The 22,542-nt window shown below is 42.9% G+C and overlaps 1 protein-coding gene across 1 annotated transcript; it reads right to left on the reverse strand.

Annotated features, from left to right (window-relative positions):
• Positions 1 to 3,443: 3,443 nt before the first annotated feature.
• tfap2d (transcription factor AP-2 delta (activating enhancer binding protein 2 delta)) lies at positions 3,444 to 18,682 on the reverse strand (the record flags this gene model as incomplete). Its single annotated transcript, XM_084000730.1, has 8 exons — positions 3,444 to 3,660; positions 5,274 to 5,387; positions 6,303 to 6,444; positions 6,546 to 6,664; positions 8,429 to 8,594; positions 13,619 to 13,679; positions 17,337 to 17,870; positions 18,644 to 18,682. 8 exons carry the CDS (start codon positions 18,680 to 18,682, stop codon positions 3,444 to 3,446), a joined length of 1,392 nt encoding a protein of 463 aa, XP_083856856.1.
• Between the last annotated feature and the right edge of the window lie 3,860 nt (positions 18,683 to 22,542).

A 22,542-nucleotide genomic window follows, 5' to 3' on the forward strand; every position in this document is an offset into this window, starting at 1 on the left:
TTCCAGCTCATTTTGATCAGGCTGCTTATTATTCTAATGCAGGGTCAGCAGGGAGGCCTTTACATGTTTATCACGCCGGTAATCAACAAAAAGTGAGATTAAGTTACTTTTTCCCCCTCCTCTCTCCTCTCTCTCTCTCTCTCTCTGAGTGTATGTTTGCATGTGAGTGTGTGCTCATTTGTTGCTGCTCATATATACCCTCCAGTGAGATGCAGCAACCATCAAAGAGCCAATTTAGAGAGCTGCTTGGCTTCATACACATCACTCGGTCTACACACACACACACACACACTGGTTAGTGGAGATACATGGAGTCTGATTACACACACACCACCAGGCCGATTCCTCCATATGAATCAAGTTCCTCCTCCACAGGAGCTGACTGACGCCGGTGGAGCAGCGCTGATTAAAACACGTCATTTTAAAACAACAACAGAACAAAGTGCATCAAAAGATTCACATCTGCACATATCTATATGCATCTTGTAGCTTAGCAACAACCTCAAAGTGAATGGGATTGGCCTATTATTATTATTATTATTTCCTAATTTGATTTGAGCCCATCTACAGTAGCGTGAACTTGAGCGAACCATCCAGATAACCAATAGGCTAATCAAAATGCTGCGTTCAGGTCGCATTGGAATTCCTGCAACTGAGTGAATGGCGATTAAATTAAATCAAACCAACCTCCATATATCCGGGATTCTGCCACTCCAACTATAATTTCTTGTGCATAATCTTAAAAGATGCTCTGAGTCAAACAGTGAAGCTATTTATAAAACTCGTTTTTCTGATTCTTTTGACAAAACCTGAACGTAGCAGAAGAAACAGCGGAGAAGGAAATTAGCCTGTTCATTATTTATATGAACATCTATAGGCTCATATATAGACAACTGTTCTGATTGACTAATATTTGGATTAGACTGTCTGTTATTGGTTTAATCATGAGTGGTGGAAAAAAGTTAATGTTTCATCATTTTTTGTAAACGACTGTTTAAAAAAGGCGATGTGAGGCAACAGAGAATTTATGATAGATCATTTTCTATTTCCTCATGTCAAGTCCTCAACCAATTACCTCAGATGTAATTATTGCTTGATGGCAGTAGGTACTATGTAAATATAACCATCCTTTATTTACATCCTGTATTGGCTGAAACAGGTGGATACAGGTCTAGTGTCATTACTGAGGTTAATGGTTGTAATGTTCCTTTTTTGCATCCCTGTTAAAGATTTTAAATATTACTTGAAGGAAAATCCTAATTTATTATTTGTCATCGTGGATTTTTTTGGGATATCTTGCAACGCACCAATAACTCAGCTTCGTCCCAGCGTCATAAAACATTCACTGTGTGCGTGTATGTGTGTAGCCTATGTGTGTGTGTTTGCGGAAGGAGACGTTGTAACACAATCTGTCATCTGTCAAAGAAAACCAGTAACAATAACAATAACAACACCGCGTCGCACTTGAATCCACTTCCTTTGCTTTACATCACTGTGAATTATACTACTTGTCTCCACCTGAGGCTTCACCTGCATTAATTCAGAGCGCGCGCGCTGCGAGGGCATCGCTGGTAAATGCATCCTGTTTGATTGTGTTACAACAGTGTGTGTGTTTATCAGTGTGTGTGTGTGTGTTTGTGCAGTCGGTGGACGTGACCTCCTTTTTAAACGACTGGAATATTAAAGAGTAAACAGAAACCTGCAGAGCCCGGATGGAGACGCCAGCAGGCAGCTGCTCCTCTTCTCTGTTTTATCATCATCACCACCAACCACCACACTTTTTCCCCCCCTTTTTTTTTTTTTTTTTTGAAATATAAATAAGCAGAAAACCTGATAGAAGTCGCTCAAACTGAAAGAAAACACACAAAAGCGGCGTTTGAACTTTTCTGTAGGTAGAGCCTCCTCTCTCAACATTAGAGAGCAACTCTGCCTCCTTCTCATTTCAGCACTCTGAACTCATATGGATAATTCACAGTCACAGCTTTGATCTGCGCGGCTTCTCTTTTAGTCTCTCCTTGCTCTGTTGCCTCCTCCTGTGTGTGTGTGTATATAAGTGTGTGTGTGTGTGTAGCAGCTATGTATGTTTATATATGCCGTGTGTGTGCGTGCGTGTGTATTTGCACATCTTCAAGCCAAGAGTAAATAGTAGAACACGTAGCAACTGTCTTTATTGAACACCAGCATTTTTTTTTTAGAAGGTAGGGATTTAACATATATATAGTTAAAGCCTACAAGAAAAGTAATTTAAATATTTATATATATCTTTACAAATGTTCATGAGCGAGTCAAGAGAGCTCGTGTCGGCTAAACTTGCGATCTGAGGAGGAGGAGGGGGGAGGAGAGGAGGGGGAGGAAGGATGGGAGGTGTACAAAGATAGACATGCACAGGGAAGAGGAACGACGGCAACCGACAAAGTCACCTTTTACAAAATGGCTGAGTTGGACCTCTCTCTCTTTCTCTCTCTCACTCTCGCGCACTGTCACTCACACACGCAAGTCTCACATCCAGAAAACAGTCTCTATGTGTGTGTGTATGTGTGTCGTCCACGTTATAAACACACTGGTTGCTATGGCACTGATTGATTGTAGAGCGTAAACACACATAAATTAATGAATGAATGAATAAATAAATTAATAAATAAAACGAAAGAAATGAATGGTGCGTTCAAGTGCTCTCACAGGTACAGGTGTGTTGTGTGTGTGCATGTATGACAGATGTATTTTTTTTAGTCAATTAGATAATTTAAATTCAATGAATGGAAAATTTAAAGCAAAATTTGAACTTTTATAGTTGGATTTTCTCAATAATTTAATGTAAAACAGATAAAATTGGACATTTCTGCAAAAAAAATGGACATGAATCAACTTCAATCAGATCAAATTACTCAAAAACATTTAATTTTTGCGTGTGTGTGTGTGTGTATGTGTGTGTGTTGCCTCCTCCTCCTCCTCCTCCTCCCCTCTCTCCTTTCTGTCCTGGAGAACTTGGATGTCAACACGTCCATGTTTACTTCCTGTTTTTCAAAAATTAATAAATAAACAAACGAACAAAGAAAAGTCTTGGATGAGTCACAGCCGTCTCCATGGCAAGGCTCCTCCTTGTCATGACACACACACACTCAAACAGACACACAGACACACACACAGACACACACACACACACACACACACACACACACACACACACAGGTAGACAGGATGTGCTACTTTTCTCTCCCACCTCAGCACGTCGTCGTCTCTGGGACGGTTCAGGTTTGTGTTACGTTTCAACAGAAGATAAATAAATGACAATAAATATGAAATGTCCCAATGAAGACGCAGTGATGCATGGGAGTCGACCAATCCTGTCTCAGCACACACACACACACACTTGTACACACACATACACACACTCTCTCTCCTAAATGCAGCGCTCCAAGGCACGGGGACCGGGTGGGTGGGGGCTACTCAGTCTTTTCTGTTTTCCCGTCTTTGCTCTGGGGCTCGCTTGTTTTCCGGAGCTGCGACTTTTCCGAGCTGTTGTTGATCTGTTGCTCGGTCGGCCCGCCCGTCTTCCCGCTCGAGTTTTTGTCCAGGTAGTTGAGCATCTCGCTCAGGACCGTCTGGAAGGTGCTGAGAGCCGCGCAGACCGCCGGCGTGCCGAAGCCGTGAGTGATCAGGCTGTGAGGAGGAGAGAAGAGAGAACAGGAAGAGTCAGAAAACCAAAAATAACAAGTCAGCTGCAGGTTTCCTTCCCCTCAGTGAAAAGCTCCTCCTCTCTCTGCATCATGGAGCTTCTAATCCTCCTAAAAGAGTTTCCTTTAGTCGGACTAGCCCTGTCAGAGAGGAGTTTAATGTCCTCAGATGGTGTTTGCATAAGAAGTGATAAGGAAACACTGAAGACTGAGCAACAATCTGGGTCTGAGTATTAACATAGCCTACTTTACTGATTAGTAAAACTCATTATTTCCCATGCAAACATGCAGAATATTCCCATAATCTCCAAGGTTCTTGGATGGTAAAGTGAATATTTTGATGTACAGTGTGGTTTACAAGGGAAACAAGGCATTTGATGACATCATTACGAGCTTTAAGTCTTTAAAGCATTATTATTCTCAGTGAGTATAGAATATACATACAGTAAAGCTATTAATGCAAAGATAATCAGCCATGTTTTTTTATATTATCTATGCTACCATGTCACTGTGGCTTTGCCGTTTCTATATGATCAACTTTCCAATCAGATTTTATTAAAGAGCACGTATATAAAAGTCCTGTGTGATGGTGTTTCCATTAAATTCATGAGGAGATATTCAAGTTTTGGCAAAAATCTCAGGTTGAATATTGTCATTTGACCAAATTAAACACAGAGTTAAAACAATCTCTCAGTTTACTGATGAGTTCATCAATATGTGTAAAAGCCATTGTTTTTCAAGCAAACATGCACAAATGTCCCCATTTATGTCCAAGTCGTGGAGTAGAAAGCTGAATATTTAGATGTTTTTGGCGGTTGTCGAGGGAAAGAGGCATTTTAAGACATCACTAAGGTTTAAGAAAATGTTTTAGCACTTTTAATAGATTAAATCGTCGCCTTTGGTGTCGTACTTTAAAACATGCAGTAGCATTTTAAAGGTGTTTAATGTATATAGACTTTTATACAATCTATGCTGCCATGGAGAACACAGCTGTTTCTATATGATTGGCCTCCAAATCAAATTTTAAAGTGCACTTCTTTCTAAAAAAAAAAAAAAATTAAAAGCACAAAAAAGATGCAGGATTAAAAAAAAAAAAGGAGTAGGCTACACTAAACCATAAATGTCCATAAAGCAGGTTTGGTCCTGGGGCAGGTTCCTCCAGGCCTGATACCCGGTCACCTTTCAAACCAGGCTGTTAAAGTGCCAGAAGGGACACTGTTGTTCAATCTGTCATCTCCCCGTCGACACGACCCTCGGCTCGCATCTCGCATCTCGGCCCCGACGCTCGACATATACAGAACATTTCCCTTTGGAGGTCTGATAACAAAAAAAAAAACTCTGTATATTCTGCAAAGGATGACGCCATAGATGTGACATTTCTGCTAACAAGCCGCCGTTCCCCTCCCTCCTCTTCCTCCTCCTCTGTCGCTGGTGCCAAACAACAAACTGCACAGCTGCATCTTTTTTTTTTCCCGAAAATGGCAAAAGAGGTCAGAGCCAAAAAAAAAAAACGTTGCGAGCAAGTTCACGTCTGAGCGGCTGTTGACCATTTGTGACGTGAGCAGTGTATGTGTGTGTATTTGTGTGTGTGTGTGTTACCTGAAGTGTGTGAGGTGTCTCTGGATGTCCAGGTCCAGGATGGGGGTCGGTCTGGAGGAGCCCAGAGGAGAGCGGTCTTGGCTCAATAAGTCCTGGAACTCCTTACAGATTTGCCTGACGAGACAGAAGGAGGGAGGGACTGAGGGTTTACCATCTGTCTCCAACACAAACCGTTGCTATTTCTTTTTTCTTTTTTTTCTTCTCCTTCCTCTCCTTCCCTGTTCTGTTCCCCATCATCATCATTTTCAATCAACCCCCCACAGAAATCCAAGTTACTTCCTCTTAGCGCTCGACTGAAGGTTCAACGTCGGTGCAGACAGAAGCAAAACATTCTCACAACACGACACCAAACATTCAGCAGATGTAAAGTCGGGGCTGTCGTTTTGGATTTTAGTCATAAGTCTTCAAAATCTTTGTTAGGACGACTTTAACCGAAAAAAAGAAAGAAAAAAAAAAAGAAAAAATAAGAGTGGGAGCAGTTTCCCCTCAGCACACGGAGCGCTCGCTGTGCAGCAGTGCTTGTAGGGGTGTAATATAAATATAGCTCCTACTGATAAATAAATATGAGCCCTGTAATGTGCAATATCTGAAAATTTAAATGCAACACATGCTTTATGCATGAAAAGTGTGTGTGTCCCAACAGTCACAACAAAAACTTTTTATCATTCTGCTCCTGAACCTTTAAACAGTTTCTCTGGGGTTCGACTCGTGTGTTAAAACATGTTGGTCCAGGATGTTTTAGTTTTTATCATTAAACTGTGACCTCAGGATGGACGGTAGTGGTGTAAATGAGCAGAAAATTAACTTTAAAAATGTTACATGTTGATTCTCCCCTAAACTAAGTTGCCCTAGAAGTTTTTAACGCTGTTACCACGACAGGAAAACAAAAACATCTGGATAATTTCAGAATAAAACATCCTGCATCCCGCCGAGAACAGTTGAAGCCATGAACGGCTCCAGGAGGCCTCTCCTCGCTCTTTTAAACACGTGTGTGGTGAATCTGTGTGTGTTGTGTGTTTGTGTTCTTACTTTGTAGCCAGAACCATTTTCTTGCGTGCGCTGGTTTCTTTCAGCTCACTGTGCTGCCTCGCCAAATGCTCCCCCACCGCCTTGCTGGGAAACTCTGTCTCACAGGTGTAGCCAAAGTCCCTCGCCAGGTGGAGCGCCTCACCTGAGCGTAAAAAGAGACAACAAAAAAACAGATGAGACAAAAAGCTTGAAAAGAGTTGATATGTAAAATAAAACTAGTGTATAAAAGTTTTCGAGCCACACCTTCCACCAGGGAGGTGAGCAGTGTGACGTTGGCGGCTTTCCTCCGTCCTGCCGGCAGGTTGAGGCCTAGACGATCTAGTTTCTCCCGGAGACACCGGCCTCCGTTCTTAGACTTCGCTCTGTAGGGGGGGGGAAATAAATACAACTTTACTTCATCAAACAATCACATATCTTTAAATATAAATCTCTAAAACAATGACATCAATTGCATATAGTGACAGAACCGCTCATTCTACAAAGAGCCGTGTGTTTTAATCAAGTTGGATATAGATCTGCTTTGCTTTGACAAAAGCCATAAAATTAATCATAAAAAATCAAAGAGTGTATAATTAAAAACGCACGTCGTCAACTCATTATGGATTTAAAACTGTTTCCTGGTCACTGGTTCCCACGAGTTTCCTCCTTTTTATGGACTTCTTGATGTGTCTCTATACGCAGTGAGTGAGAGCTTCTATTTTGGAAAACGGAGGAACGGCACTTCCTGTCATTTCAGACTTCAACTTAAAACAAACCGTATGTGCAAACTTCTCATCCTGTGAAACTTTAAAGATCCTTTAGGGAGAAGTTTGGGAGGAAATTAGTGACGGTTTTCTATCATTGTGTCAAAAAAAAAAACTAAAAAAAAAAAGAAAACTGAAACCATTTCTCTCAGGATGAATTTCTGCACATTTATACTTTTCCAAACAGTTTCTGTGACGTGGATGTGATCCAGGATCATCACCTTCTATTTGCACTTATTAATTTTCATCTTTTCATTTTGTTGATCCCCCTCCTCCAGGACCGGCCATGCCCTCCTCCCTCTCTTCTCTTCTCTTCTCTTTCCTTTCTCTTTCTCTTTCTCTCTCTCCTCCCCCTCTCCCTCTTCTCTTCCCTTTCTCTCCACCTCATCAATAATACAGCGCTGGCAACTCTTGCTTTCCTCTGGTTCCTCTGATCCTGGCATGCTTTGGCCTGGTTGGTCTCGCCTCCCTCTGGCTTCCCTGGGCATGGCGGCGGGCGCGTGCAGCCCCTTCCTCTCCCAACCCCAACCCCCACCCCCACCCCCATCCCCGGCCTCCTCGTTTTTCGCCCACAATAGTCTTTGTGAGGAGCTGCTGTTATATCTCCTCCATTTCATAAAGACTCAGGCGGCCTCGCTCTCAGGTTTCTGAGCATGAATCTGACTGGTGAACATCAGTGTTTTCACTTTTACTCTCCCCCACTCGTCACATACAGCTCTGGAAAAAATAAAGAGACCACTACTCCAAAATGTTCTTAATAAATCAGCCTTATCTCTACATGTATGGTAGCCATCAATTCCAGTGTCTATTGAACTCCAACACAAGCACACCTCACTCTACTTGAACCAAATCATATTTAATGAGGAAGAAAGATTATAAATAGATATTTAAAAAAACACTGTTGCGATTAAAAATTGAGATTATTCCACCAATTTTGATTTCTAAACTCTTCCTAAGTTTAAAAAGTAGTGTTGTGTTGTTTTAAAATGAATATGAACTTGTTTTCTTTGCATTATTATACAAGGTCTGAAAACACCAGAATTTTTTTTGTTATTTTGACCTGTTGCCATTTTCTGCAAACAAATGCTCTAAATGACATTTCCACTTTGAGTAAAATGAGCACTTTTGTTTCATTCTATAACCTACTGAGAAAATTTCTCCCAAACACATACCTATGAATAGTAAAAGCAGAGGAACTGATCATTTTGAAGTGGTCTCTTAATTTTTTTTTACAGAGCTGCATGTCTCGTCTGCGTGTGTTGGAATAACAGGAATATTTTTACAGTGTAACAGAAGCTTTTTCTGTCTTTTAACAGCAGATAAGTCCTCAAATCAGATCCATTATGAAGTGTGTTTGTGCGTGTTTGTGTGTTTTGTTCTGACCTGCGCAGTATGCCGCCCAGTAAGGAGGCGTTGAGGCACTCTGGCGGGGACAGTCTTCTCTTCACCTCGGCGATGGTCACTTTGTACTTGGAGGTGGAGCTGAGCAGCGACAGGCGGCCCGGTACCGAGCAGAACAGATCTGTAGGATTCACCACACACGTCCCCCCTGCGCACAAACGACAACAACAACACCTGCTACAGCGAGTTTTTTTTTTCCTTTTTTTTCCCCCAGCACCAACAACAACCAAAAAATACAAAACAATAACAACCAAACAGGAGCAGCAGCAGCAGCAGCACGGTTAGGAAATGTTGAGGTGTGACAGGAAGAGCTGGAGCTATGTGTGTGAGTGTGTGTTTGTGTGTGTGTTTGTGTGTAGCAGCAACAGCTAAACTCACAGTGTCAGTAAACAGAGCTGTAAATAACTTCTTCAGGTGGTGACGAGGAAGCTGCGTTATGAAGAGTGAAACCAACGTCTCTAATGATGAGACACTGTGTGACGTTTTTTAACAAGATAAAGCTGAACAAAGCTGAAACAGTGGAACTGAACAAACTGTCACTTGCTGCAGATTGTTCAGCAAAAACCTGTGGATCAATCAAGCTGATCTCCAACCTATACTTTATGGTTTTTATTGATCGATTATCAGTGTTTTGGCTCTACAAGTCCACATGTAGCATCATGTGCGTGTGTTTTGTGCAGAGCTGCAGGGCCATGAATGCTGAAAGTGTTACTAAAGGTTTCTTTTAACAGCGCAGACTTCAACATTTGAGATTTTTAGGATGCATAACTCATCTCTTCATATTTAGAAATATGGATTTAAACATATATTGAAGTAATTTTTTTTTTTTACCAACCTCACCTCAGACTTCCTTCAGAGCCTGTAAACCATGTGTCTATACAACACACAGCCATAAACATCAGTTATAACACTGAAGACATTTAGTTAAAGATGAAGCTGATTAGAAACGGATCAATAATGAATCAACAAAACAAGGATTTCCTCAAGTTCTACACAGATGTCAACAGAAAGATATCAATGTAGTTATAACAATGATACATTTTAGTCATTTTTTTCTTTTAAGGAGGAACTTGTAGTGTTGATAAATGAAAGTATGAGAGGTATTATGGGGTGTGTGACTGCCGCCTCAGGTGAAGTAGCCTATTATTTTTTCTTTTCAACCTCCCTTTCTTCACTCGTCGCACAGGCACTTTGAGGTCTTTAGTGGATGTTTCCAATAAAAATCCATTTAGACCTTGAGAAAGCCTCGAGTCGCAGAAAAAACATTAAAGTCTGACTGTGTCCTCGACCTCGACCCCCGGGTGTCGGCGTCTGTGTCTGTGCGTTGTTCAGTTCAGTCTGGGCTTTTTTTTGTGGGAAAACATGCTAATTTGTTGTTACATGGAGAAAGTTGCAGTTGTGTGAACCCTGGGTGAGTCGTGCCTCAGGGGCGGGCGGTCGGGTGGGGGGCACGAGGCTGCTTCTGCTGCACCTCTGTTCTTGGAGGGTGGTTCTTCTTTTTAACACGAGGTCTCGCTGCTTCTTATTTCAAACAATTGCACATATCAGGGCAAAGACGGGAGGAATAAAAAAAAGAAAAATCAAGTCTGGGTCTGGAGAGCAGAGCAAACAGGAAGTAAACTTTACTGAAGCATTTCCACTTGTTTAAAAAAGGTGATTATCTTCCTTCTTTTGTTAGAAATGGTAGTTTAATCCACATTTCTGCCTTAGAAATTAACCGAGATAATAAAATAGGCCTGTCTTCAGTTCCCACTCTCCACTGTACAACAGTAAACACAGTATATATGTTTAAATATGATCTGATCTGAAGCCAGGCGGGATTGTGATGGCAGCTCAGTGCGAAACTCGGCCCATAAATAATAATACATATGATCAACTATCATTAATCCTAAAAACTGGCTTGATCAATGTTTTTTTTTCTTCATATCAGCACTTCATCACTCTCCCTTTTTCCACCACTTAAATATTCCTTTTTTTTTTTAATTCTACTATGTACATATAGCCTATTTATATTTCAGTTTCAGCTCAATATTTGTCTGTATAAGTATGAACTATCTGCTCTGGTCCCAGTAGCCCTCCCTCCCTCCCCCCAAAAAAACAAAAACCTTCCCTTTAATCACCTTCCACCAACTTGATTTCATTGTGTACTCGAGGTTCCTGAGTGTGTATGTGTGTGTGTGTGTGTGTGTGTGAATGAATAAATGAGCGTGGTTGTGATAGTGAAGGCTCTTTCACATTATTAATTGCATCTGAATCAGTCACTCTGGATCCTCCTGGAATATATCGACTGCTCTGAGTGCAGGCCTATTATTATTAAACTTTCACTTGAACTAACGTCTCAAGCAGCTGAAACGCGCAAGGTTTTCCGTCTGATGTACTGTAGGCTATATTCTATTATTCATCCGCCTCATTATCAAATCTAACAGCAGGGTGTGTCGCTTTGTTATTATTATAGGCCAGGCCGCGCTGCTTATGACGGAATGAAGAGGAAGGCGACGACATTTAGGCCGAAAACAGCACCGCTGCAGGCGAAGATTTCCTCTTTTTCTTTATTTGTGGGGGCCATTTTGGACTATTTAGCCACCAGCTCTAGGCTTCACAAGTATCTTAATGTGATGCGTAATGTTATCTCTCCTGTGATAAGCTGCTGGAAATGTTGCTTAAATAAATTGTGCGCCATTTTATTTATTTGTTCTTCCTCTCTCTGCAGGCCGCAGCGACCTGTAGCGTCAGAAACGTTTTCAGCACCACGGACAGCGGCACGTGCCCACAAAGCACCTGTGACATCACACGTAAAAAAAGAAAAGAAAAAAAGGTGTAGTCCAAAAGGTGTAGTCCAGTGGTTGGCGCTTAAGTAACAAGGGGCAGTATGGGAGTTGTATTTCAGTCAGAGCTGTCAGGAAAAATGGAAGAGGGAATCGATTGATAGGTCGACTATTGGTTCAGCTCCTCAGTGTGTGTGTGTGTGTGTGTGTATGTGTGTGTGCGTGTGTGTGGTAGTAGCTAGTAGTAGTGGTAGTGTGCGCGTGTGAAGTCCGGTGTCTGCCATGTGTGACACAAACCGGGCAAGACCTGTCTGTCAGGCTCACGCGCTCTGACAGGGGCGCGCGTCTCTGAAAGCCGCGGGTTCACATCATATTAATTCCCCTAAAAATGTTTTGATTCAAAGTAGTTTGTATTTTATGTTGCCAAGGGCAATCGAAAAGAGCTATTGCCGGTAGTGCAGTCAGTGGAGCGCGCGGGCCCAGAGGCGATAACGGTATTTAAGCAACGGAGAGTAGCCTCGGGCTGCGGCGCGAGCGGCGGGCGGGATCACACGCGGAATCAAGCGCCTTTTACGAGTTTGCCACGAAAATTAAAGAAAAAGAGACACGGGCCAAATGTCATTCTCCTCATATTTTAACAACAATGTTTATAGCTGTAGAAAAAGAAGAAAAAAAGCAGCCAATGTCTTGACAGAAAAGAGAGGGAGAGAGAAGAGAGAGGGGGGCGCGTTCACGGGCTGTAGTGTAGTGGCGAGGGCGCGCGTCTGACAGATCAGCTTGATGTGCGCGGCTGCTGCTGCTGCTGCTGGAGCTGAACTGGAAGAGGGATAGCAGGGTGATTAAAAACACAGACGACTCCTCCTAAGTAGGATCCGCGTTTCTTGAGTGATTTTCTTTTGAAAAAGGTTATGTGAATATTCATGCCGCCAAAGCCGCAGTCAGAAAGAACAACATTAATATGATCTCGGCTGAATCCGGGGCCCCGCTCGGCATTAGCATATCAAAGCGTCCGCCCGAGGCGAGAGAAGCTATCGATACGGGAGCGGGAGGTAAAGCAAAGATTATTGGTTGTGATGGTTGCAGCGGCTGAGCTCAGGGCCAAATATGGCGCACCATTAACCGAAAGTGATAGCGAAGGGATTCCCGCGTCAATCCGAGAGAAAAGCCCCAACACCTAGGCAGAGCTGATGAAAAATTAAACCCGAGACACAGCCTTCCTCTCTGGGTGGAAAACTACACTAGTCCCGACTAAAAAAATGAAAGAAGACGGAGGAAGAGAGAGAGAGAGAAAAAACACAGGAGCAGCTTTGATGGAGCCAAAGCAGATGCACACAGCGTGTTTTAAACCCACTCGTGAGGAAATGGGCCGGTGTGATGGTGATGATGATGGAGGAGGAAGAAGAAGACCGAGTCCACATCCTCCTCTTCCTCATCATCACCTGAGGAGTGCACCTGAGCTCTTCTTCATCACATAACACAACAATAGAAACACGCACCACAGCCTCAATTAAAATAAAAATGATTATAGAATATTTTTTTCTCTTTTAATTTACGCATTAACTAACATATTTAGTTTTTTGTTTTTATTATAGGCTATCATATATTAACCTCCATCCTTACAAATGTTATTTATTTTGACAACGGAGCCATAATTTAATGATCACGTGTCCCCCTTTTTGACATTAGCCTATAAATTATTTCCGTCTGTTTGTTTTTATACAGCTAGGTCTACATAAAATATTATATTTAATGCCCTTATTTTCCCGTTTAAATGTTATTACAGAGGAGATGAGATGATGAGCAATGTTGCAGCATTATAATAACCTCTTTACGATCTGTAAATAGACATTAATATTACATTAACAGTAGTCTGTTTGTTTTGTGAGAGCCGTCAGTCTGCGCTGTTCAAATGTCGCCTACAGGTTTCACTTCAAACAGGAAGCGTGTGTCGCAACGTGGCTGCTCTGTGACACATAGTGTGTGTGTATAATAAGTGTGTGTGTAGATCTCAGCACTATAGAGAGTCTATATTGAATCAGTGCTGCAGTTAATTCAATGTGTTGCTGACACTTTGTTTAATTTTCTCAGCTGAACTCAGAGGCTTCTTCTTGACTGCTTTGGTAGGCTAGGTGTGAGTGTGTGTGTAGGAGTGTGTCTAGTGTGTGTGTGTGTGTGTGTGTGAGTGACGGGAGCAGCGTCTCTGCGCGTGTTCAACAGTGTGTTAGTGTTTAAACAGGCGGGAGCACGCGGTGTTGACAGCAGACAAGAGAGGAGCGTTTCCGCCTCTTTAGTCTGTCTGCTCTCCCGTCTTGTCGCCTCGGCTTCAGGCCTGTAGTGGTGGTGTAGCTATAACAGCATCAGCATCAACAGCAGCAGAGAGCAGAGCAGAGAGAACCGGGGGTCTTACCTCTCCGGATGACGCCCCCCTGGCCGTTCAGCACGAGCCCACACTGCGCCTCCACGGAGCCCTGCGGAGACACGCGCTCATTAGGACAAGAAGGAGGTGAAATCACCTGAGCCGCAGTTTGTCTCTTTTCTTTCTTTCTTTCTTTCTTTTTTTTTTTTACTTCACTTCACACTGCTATGAGGCTCAGTTCATCCAGCTGTCAGGCTGCAGGTGGAACAACAACACAATGATAACAACTGTAGCAGCTGGGGCGTCTGATGAGCAGTGAACGCAACACAGGGAAAAGAAACAAAACAAAACAAAGAACAAAAAAAAACATCCAAGATGCACATTAAAGACGGAATTTAACCAGAAAAAGACTGAATTAAATCTGTGTAAAACTGAATTTTACGAGTTTAATGTGAAATATAACTAGATAAAGACCGAATTGATCCAGTTAAATTTGATATATACAACCAATTAGAAATTGGATGTGGCTATACCAGTCAAATACAGAATTTAGATATGAAATAAAACCAATTAAAGATGTCATTGGAGCAGTTAAATACCAAATAAAACGAGTTAAATATGTCATTAGAACAGTTAAATAGCCTACCAAATAAAAACAGTTAATTTAGCAGTTCAAGATTGGATGAAAAAATGAATCCAGACTGAGGCGGAGTAAAACCAGATAAAGGTGTGATTTAACCAGTTAAAGACGGAATTTAACCAGTTAAATAGAATAAAAACATTTAAAGACATCATTTGACCAATTTAACACGGAATTTGTCCAGTTAAAAACACAATTTACCAATAAAAGACGCAACATAACAGGTAAAATTCCGTCTTTAACTGGTTTTATTACGTCTTAAACTGATATAGTGAGATATTAACTGCTTGAATTTCATCTTTAATTGTTGAGGCTAATAAAACTAAAATCCACATTGACAACAGGATAAACAGAAAGGTGGCAGCAGCAAATAGCTCATAGGCTATAACATCATAATAAAACTCCATGTATTTAGCCTACATGAAAATGTTTCTCATCACATCATCATCATCTTATCACATCATTGATTTCGTGACCTCTGTCTATAATAGGTGACCTCGTGAACCCTGTTTGTTTCCACATCGTTTATGTTTTTCTTGTAAATTAAATGGATGGTGTGAAGAAATCCCAATAACCCTGACACCTATTAGAGTCCAAACAGCTTCTTCCTCTGCGCTGCTCGCCCTCTCTCTCTCAACAGTTTAGTGTCGGTGGTGGTGGAAAAAGCCTTTTTGTTAGAAAGTAAGTGTCCTACCTACATCACTTATGAGGCTGAGCAGGAGCGAGCATAGATAGGGCACCACGGCACAATAAAGGATGCAGCTCACGGCTCTGGGCCAGAAACCAGCTTCATTTGAGAAGGCTTGAGGCGATATACTGTATATAGCCTATATCTATACAAAAGAAAGAATCAGCTCAGGTGGACAGAAAAGGATGCAGCAGCCACCAACCTGTTGGGAGGTGGTTGGCCAGAGCTACAGCTAATGCTAATACAGCTGTGTTATAGGATATAGGCAGAATATATTTATATATATGGGAACCTGTTACCGCCGCCATTTTGCTCCAGATCAGACTCGCGTGCTATCAACAATGTCATCAAGAAAGGAGAACACGCGCTTTTTATTCAGAAAACACTTAATCCCTCGTGCGAGCCTCGAGGCCTGCTCCATGCAGTAAAAACCTTCCTAACCCTCCTCCTCCTGATTAAAATAAACTGGTAAAAAAAAAGAAAAAAGGAGCTTGTTGCAGCTCTTTCTTAACCAGCTCCTGCTCTGTTTCTTTTCTTCTATTCCGAAGCTAAAGTGATTATAAAATCAATATACAAAACGCAGAGCCCTTGCATGAATTAGCTTAGTGGCGGGAGAAAGGTGTGGCAGCTGCTTTTGTTCGGCATGAAAATCTCTTTAGCGCCGCTCAAAGATGCGACCGGCCGGGGCTGCACGGGACCATACATGGGCGCATCTGTTCCCGTTCATGCATCCGCTCAGGTTCACGGGCCCCCCCCTGTTTTCTCTTTCTCTGGCTCAATAGAAGAAGGTCAAACCTGCAGCCGAATGTAAACTCAACTCAGCCGACAGCTTAAAATAAATCTAATGTTTGCCTGCCACCACAGCAACGATCAGACACGAGCCTCACAGGTCTGGAAATATAAGTAGCAATTGGCCCAATGGCTAAAAATAAAATAATAATATAAAATATGATGGTAATGTTAGCAGAATAAATTATAATGCATGTATCAAGGAATTCAAATTATCAGTTAATTCACTGTAAAAAAAATATATATTAAAAAAATTTAGCCAATAAATCAAAAGTAAAACAATTTATAAAATCGTGCATTCACACTAATAATTCCCTTAATTTGATGCTATATTTACAGACAACCTACAATCAATATTATTATTTTATAACACATCATTAAACCAAACTGCCACACCCTCTAAATAAAGTAAAAATAAATTCACTACAAAGAAAAGTGAATTAGCCTTTTGTTAAATAATTATAAGAATATGTGAAAATAATAATAAAAACTCATTAGTCTTTGTTAAAATAATAAAACTATATGAGCCAATAATTGTTGCTAAATAAACGTATCCAGTGTAAATGTCATCGTTTGTTTATAATGACATTAAATAAAGCGGAGTGGAGTTGGTAAATAGTTAACGTGTCTGAAATGACGTGTCACTGTGTTAAACTGTGTTTAACTAGAGACCGTGGTGCTTTAACCGGCTCAGATGTCGCTGCATAAGCAACAAAGTTGATTGACGTTAAGTCGGTAATTGGATAAACTACGGTGCTTTATGGCGCTCGAGCCGGGCATTGTGCCCTGAACCCCGATCCGTTAATCCGCCCTTTACCGGAGAATAGAGCAACCAGCGGCTTTTCTTTGCTTCAACAGACAGCCGGACACACACACTCAACACACACACACACACACTTATATACACACACACATTCAATACACACACACACATGCTCAAGCACCGTGCGAATCCGTTTTCATCTCGACCATTTCTTTACATCGAAAAGAATTATGTAAAATCTGGGTCACGTGCGGCTCTTGGAAAAATAAAGGGCGTCTTTCACAATGGGATTGAATAATAGACTCCAGTCAATTAACCTCTTGAGAAGCAGGCCGGCCTCTCCCAGCCGCTGCACTTGACATTTACCCAGCCATGCAGCCTGTTGTACAGTCACGTTCACTCTCATAACAACAACAATGATGATGATGATGATGATGATGATGAAGATGATCCAGTAGTTATTTACTCTCCATGCAGCAGCAGTAGGATCATATAACCTACAGACACATGTAGCTGCTGCAGCCATGTCAGACAACAGACACATGAAGCAGACAGACAGACATCTGCTGCTGTCTTTCTGTTCAATATTTTTGTGTGTGTGTGGATATAGCTGTGTGTGTGTGTGTGAGTGTGTGTGTGTATGTGTGTGTGAGGTGGGGGGAAAGTTTTCCAGTAGTAGGCCAGTGGGGCAGTGGGCCTGGTGGCAGCTCTCAGCTCTGTTCTCCTGTCATATCTTATGTCTGATCTGATCTCAGTGTTAATAAACCAGAGGAGCAGCCGGAGGACACGGGGGGTGGAGGTGGGAGTGGGGGGCTGGTTGTGTGTGTGTGTGTGTGTGTGTCTGTGTGTGTGTGTGTAGAGACTCGGAGCTCCGGTAGGTATAGTATACCTGCAGGTCGTCGGCCGCGGTCGGCGCGAGGCCCAGGCCGGCGGCGGGCAGCAGCCTCTGGTCCGCGTGGTGCATGCCGACGCCGTAGGGGCCCTGGGAGCCGTGTGACGTCATCAGCGACAGGTCGTGGCCATGGCGCCGGTACGCGGCGTCGAGGCAGCCGAGCTCGCGCCGCTGCTGCTCGTCCAGGCACGAGGACTTGAGGGCCGAGCGCGCGCTGTGCAGGTTGATGAAGTCCGCGGGCTCTCCGTGGTGCAGCTGCTGGTAGTACTGCCCCGAGTGCAGCGAGTTGAGCCCGTAGGCCTCGGGCGCCACGGCCGGGTGCGAGTGCTGGAACTCGTAGTGGAAGGACTGGTGGTGCAGGGGCGTGTACTGGTGGTTGGCCGAGGCGAAGTAGGGCGAGGCGAACTCCGTGCCCGCCGGCGCCGGGTAGGTGAGCGGCGACGAGGAGGAGTAGGCGACCGAGGAGTTGGCCACGGACTCGAGGCACCCGAGCTGCATGAGCCGGTAGCTGTTTGATCCGTCGTGACGTATCTACAAGATGATGATGATAATAAAGAGACGGTGAAATATATGAGCAGTGTCATTTAGTTATAGCAGCAGCAGCCGGTGTCTCCTCTCCTCTCTCTGCCTCCCAAACACACTCAAAAACACAACTCTCACACTCAAAGCGGTTTTTTTTTCTTCCTCCCTTCCCACTTTAAACCACCTGAAGGAGATGTCATTTCCACACGCCCGGGAGGGGAACCAGCTAGCGCGCGGCAACAGGAGCCATCGGTATTTTTTTTTTTCCTTCTTCTTCTTCTTCTTCCTCCCTTTGGCATGCCTGTCACTCTGCTTGCAGCGCTTTAAAGGGCGTGCTGTTATATATTATTATTATTACCGAGCTGCTGGCAAATTTACTGTCCCAGCTCTCTGGATGGGGAGGTAAAGCAGAGTGAGGCACAGCGGAGAGTTCCGCCCTGAAATGTTACTAATCACACTGTTACCGGCTCACACACGAGCCTCATTTGCCTCAACACACTTAATAAAAAGCCTCGTTTTTTACCGGCAGCTCCAGTGAGATGTTCTCCTCATTTCTCCCTCCATGCATATATTTATATAAATATATATATATATATATAGGCTATCTTTTTTTCGCTCTTCCTTTTCTTAATCCATGCTCTGCAGTAGTAGCCTTTATTGCAGTGAGACTCCATCTCCAAATGCCTCCATTTCTCAGTTTAAAGCAAAACTACATTTCCTCCAGCTCGCTGCTGTAATTCCCTATAATTAAAGGAAGCAAGAAAGTGAATAAATTCTCCTACCTCTGCGTCGTGGACAAGTCCGGGGAAGGTCGCTGACATTGTGCTTTCTCCAAAGTAACCCGTGTTTTTTTTCTCTCTCTCTCTCTCTCCTCTCTGGCCCGATCGAATAATAATAGCAATAATAATAATAATAAAAATGCGTTAAAATCCTCAAAAAAGCGAGAGAAATGGAAAAGTCCCCCACCTCGCGCGCTCTCGGTATAACGGCAGAAAGCTGGCGGAACGCGAGCGTCTCCCCTCTGCACGGACGGGGCTGGCTCACGGATTTTGTACTTGCAGGGTATTTCTCGGCTGATGTCGTAGGTCCCTTGGTAATATAGAAGTTTTGAAAATTAAGCATCAGCACTGAGGAATGGGAGGACAATAGACGGAGCGGAGCATCCCAGGAGACACGGAATAAATATTGTATCTTCGCCTTAATAAGGAACCAAGTGCTTCTTTCAACATTTTCTACGCTTTTTGTGGACATTTTCACCTTTTCTTTTTTTTGAGAAGCTTCTTCTTTTTCTTCTTCCACCGTTTCGTCGTCTTATTATTCTTTTTTCGCTTTATTCACTTCGGCTCAAGTCGCTGCTTCTTCTTTTTTCTTTTTTTAATAACAAAAAATATTCGGATTTTCGACGGGAATGTAAGTTTCATTTTGAAATATTCTCCAGTTAATTTCGATTACTACCAGCGGTATTAATACTATAATGATAATAAAAAATAGCAGGATTTTTTTTGTCTTTTGTTTGCAGAGCAGAGGTTGGGATGAGTTGAAGCAGCTTCCAGGAGGATTTTTAATGTGGAATCGGGAGGATTTGGAGCAGCAGCGCCCGCGTTTAGCTGCATTTTCCTCCTCTTGTTGTTTTATGGGAGGTAAACATGGCGATTTCATTTCACCATGAATCAACCACCACACACGTGTGCACATTTTCTTTTTTTTTTAACTGCACCTGTATTCGATGTAACCACAGCGAGATCGATGAGAAATATTATCAGTATGAATTAAAATAGCTTTATTTGATTTTTTTCTTTTTCTTTTACAACCATCTGGATTTCTTCCTGTTCGATGCCAAATTAAATTAAATCAATAACTTTTAATCCTGTTTATATTAATTTATCTTTTTTTGTATTTTTTTTTAATGCATGTGGGGAAAACAGCGTTTGATGCTTATTTAATTTTTCTTTTTCCAGGGGGGTGGGGGATGGAGGAGCGGGGGGGGGGGGGGGGGGGGGGGTCATTACTATGTGTTGCCTTTGTGAAAAACCTACAGGAGCATCAGACCTTTTCTCAAAACAGCATTGTATGTGTGCATGATTGGATGGAAGGATTTATTAGTACATTTATAGTCATTATTACTATTACTATTATTGGTAGCCTATTAGCTATTATTATTACTGTTATTATGAGTGGTGGTGGTAAATGAGGACTTGGACTTTTTTCGGTCAGTCGGTCAGCCTTGTGACCCCTCTCTCTTCCCCTCTTCCTCTCTCTCTTTCTTTCTGTCTTTCTCCTCGTGCTGTAACTCACCTGAGCACGCGCCCTCGGGGTGGTCCTTGCCCAGCTTGAACGGGAGCTGTTGTGGCGGTTGTAATATAGAGGAAGGTTTTGTTTTTGTTTTGGTGCTGTTTACATTAATTTTCTTGCCTTTTTTTATTATGAGCTGTAGTGGGGGTAAAAAAAAAAAATCAATAAAAGCAGGAGAGGTGTCTTCACTGTAACACTGGCTGCTTCGTTCGTTTGTGGATATTTAATAGAGCTGCTAACAAAGTGTCGACATCTATAGAAGCAGGTGTGTAGCTACAGAGACCCACACAGTGAGCTCCAGTCAAAACATCCAGTCTATATGATGAGAATAAATTCACAACAAACACACAGCCTGCTTCTGCTGCTGCTGCTGCTGCTGCTGCCTTGCCCTTAGGCCACCCGGGAAGCCACAGAAATAAAATAATAAAAAATACAACAACCAAAAAAAAAATGAAAAAGCGTTAAAGCAAAAGCCAGAGCTTGTGGTCACAGCCTGAAGAGAAGAGCAAGGGGAAATAAAGGAGAAGGGGAGGAGAGGGGAGTTATTCTGTCTCTCAGATTTCCTGCCATTCAAAACAAACCAGCCAACACACACAGAAAGAGAGAGGGAGGGAGGGAGGGAAGGAGAGGGAGAGAGAGACCACTAGCACTAACCCACAGCTCAGATAAGCCCTAATCAGTCTTGTTTTGGATGTGTGTGTGTGTGTGTCTCTCTGTGTGTGCATGTGTGTGTGTTTTTCCTGCTCAGCTGTAACTGTAACCAAAGCGACTCCATGATATTATTAAAGTGCAGACTGTGACCGCGCTGACGCCGAGACGCCGGGATTGACTCTGCACTTTAATTAAGCAACTATTTCCCCTCCCATCTGTTACTGCATGCGTCTCTTTCCCTGTCTGCACCCCCTTATACAATAATAACAATAATAATAGTAATTATACTAATAATGTCATTCATTATGATCGAAAATGTCACTTTTGCTCTTTTGACAGTCGACTTTCTATTGATTTTTCTTTATATGTCGCCATTTCCACGTCATCACATATCATACAGCTGGAGAAATATGTCCCCCCCACGCTAAAAGGATCTTAAATATTCTTCAACATCTTCCTCTTTATTCTGGATCAAGACAATTTAGCCTATAAGTCTGAAAAGTCCTCATAAAGGAGCACAGTGGAGACTCTTAGAAGAGGAGGAGGAGGAGGTGGAGGTGTGGGGTTGGGGGGTGGGGGGCAGCTATATACGCGATGAATAGCCTCCTTTTAAAAACTTCTCAAGGCCTTTTATATTTTAATTAACCGTTACCGATTGTTTTGCCTCGAGGCTCGACGTGAAACCTCTGCACGACGAGACCGGTGAAGGCCGGTTGTCGCGCGCCAGGTATTAAAAAAAAAAAAAAAAAGGAAAAGGAGAGAGAGAGAGAGGCAGAAGGGAGAGAGAGGGGAGGGAGGGAGGAGGGGATGAATGGGGAAGGCCACAAGGCAAAGAGAGATGGAGAGAGCTGTGGTGTCAATTAAGGCGCTTTAAGTGGTCGTATGATGGTGGTTTTCTCTGTTTTGGACAAGAAAACTGCACTTTAAAGGCAGGAAATAAGGAGTGTAGGTGTAAATTTGATGATTTGAACTTTTTATCTTTTGTTTTGGGATGAAGGAAGGTGGGAGGAGTTGATCCACCTCTGGGCAGGAAATGCTGCTGCTGATGCATCCATCCATCCATCCAGAGGCCTCCACCTGTTTCCTGTCGCATCATTATCAGGAGGAAACGTTACCTGAGAGTCTACATGTCAGGTGTCAGATCATCTCAAACCCGGAAGTTGAGCTTTGCAGTAGAAAAAAATATGAAACCTGGCTCCTAATTTGTTTTGATCCCTCTCTAAGTTACAGGAAGCTCGTCTGTAATACTTTATAAAGCTTCTCCCTCCAAACTCCTCAGACCAGCGTCCTGACACATCTGTGAGCGCGTATAGCTACGTCAGATCTGGTTTATTTATGTCTGGAGGTTGTGTTTTTGTTTTTGTTTTCTTGCTGCTGCTTTCTGCATGAGACAGCAGACGTGTCAGTGTCTGGATGTCTGTGGGTCTGTATGCACAAGGCAATAACACAGCCACCACCGTTATACGCCGCCAAACCCGAGGCACCAGTTGCACGGTAGACTAATGTCCTAATGGGGTTTTCTTTTCTTTCTTTCTTTTTTCTAATGCCGATGAGCAGCTATAGCCCCTCGCTCTTTACCGGGGGCTGCGGAGCGCCGCACCAGATGCGCACTGATCTCCGGACAGGAGCCAGTCCATCTGCCGCCTGACGAGGCAGGGAAAGGCCCCGAAAACCCCCGCACAGTCCGTCCATCCATCCAGCCCAGAGGCGAGAATTTAGATCAGCCTCAAGGTCTGTG

The sequence above is a fragment of the Trachurus trachurus genome (assembly GCF_905171665.1).
Source record: "Trachurus trachurus genome assembly, chromosome: 24".
Lineage (NCBI taxonomy): Eukaryota > Metazoa > Chordata > Actinopteri > Carangiformes > Carangidae > Trachurus > Trachurus trachurus.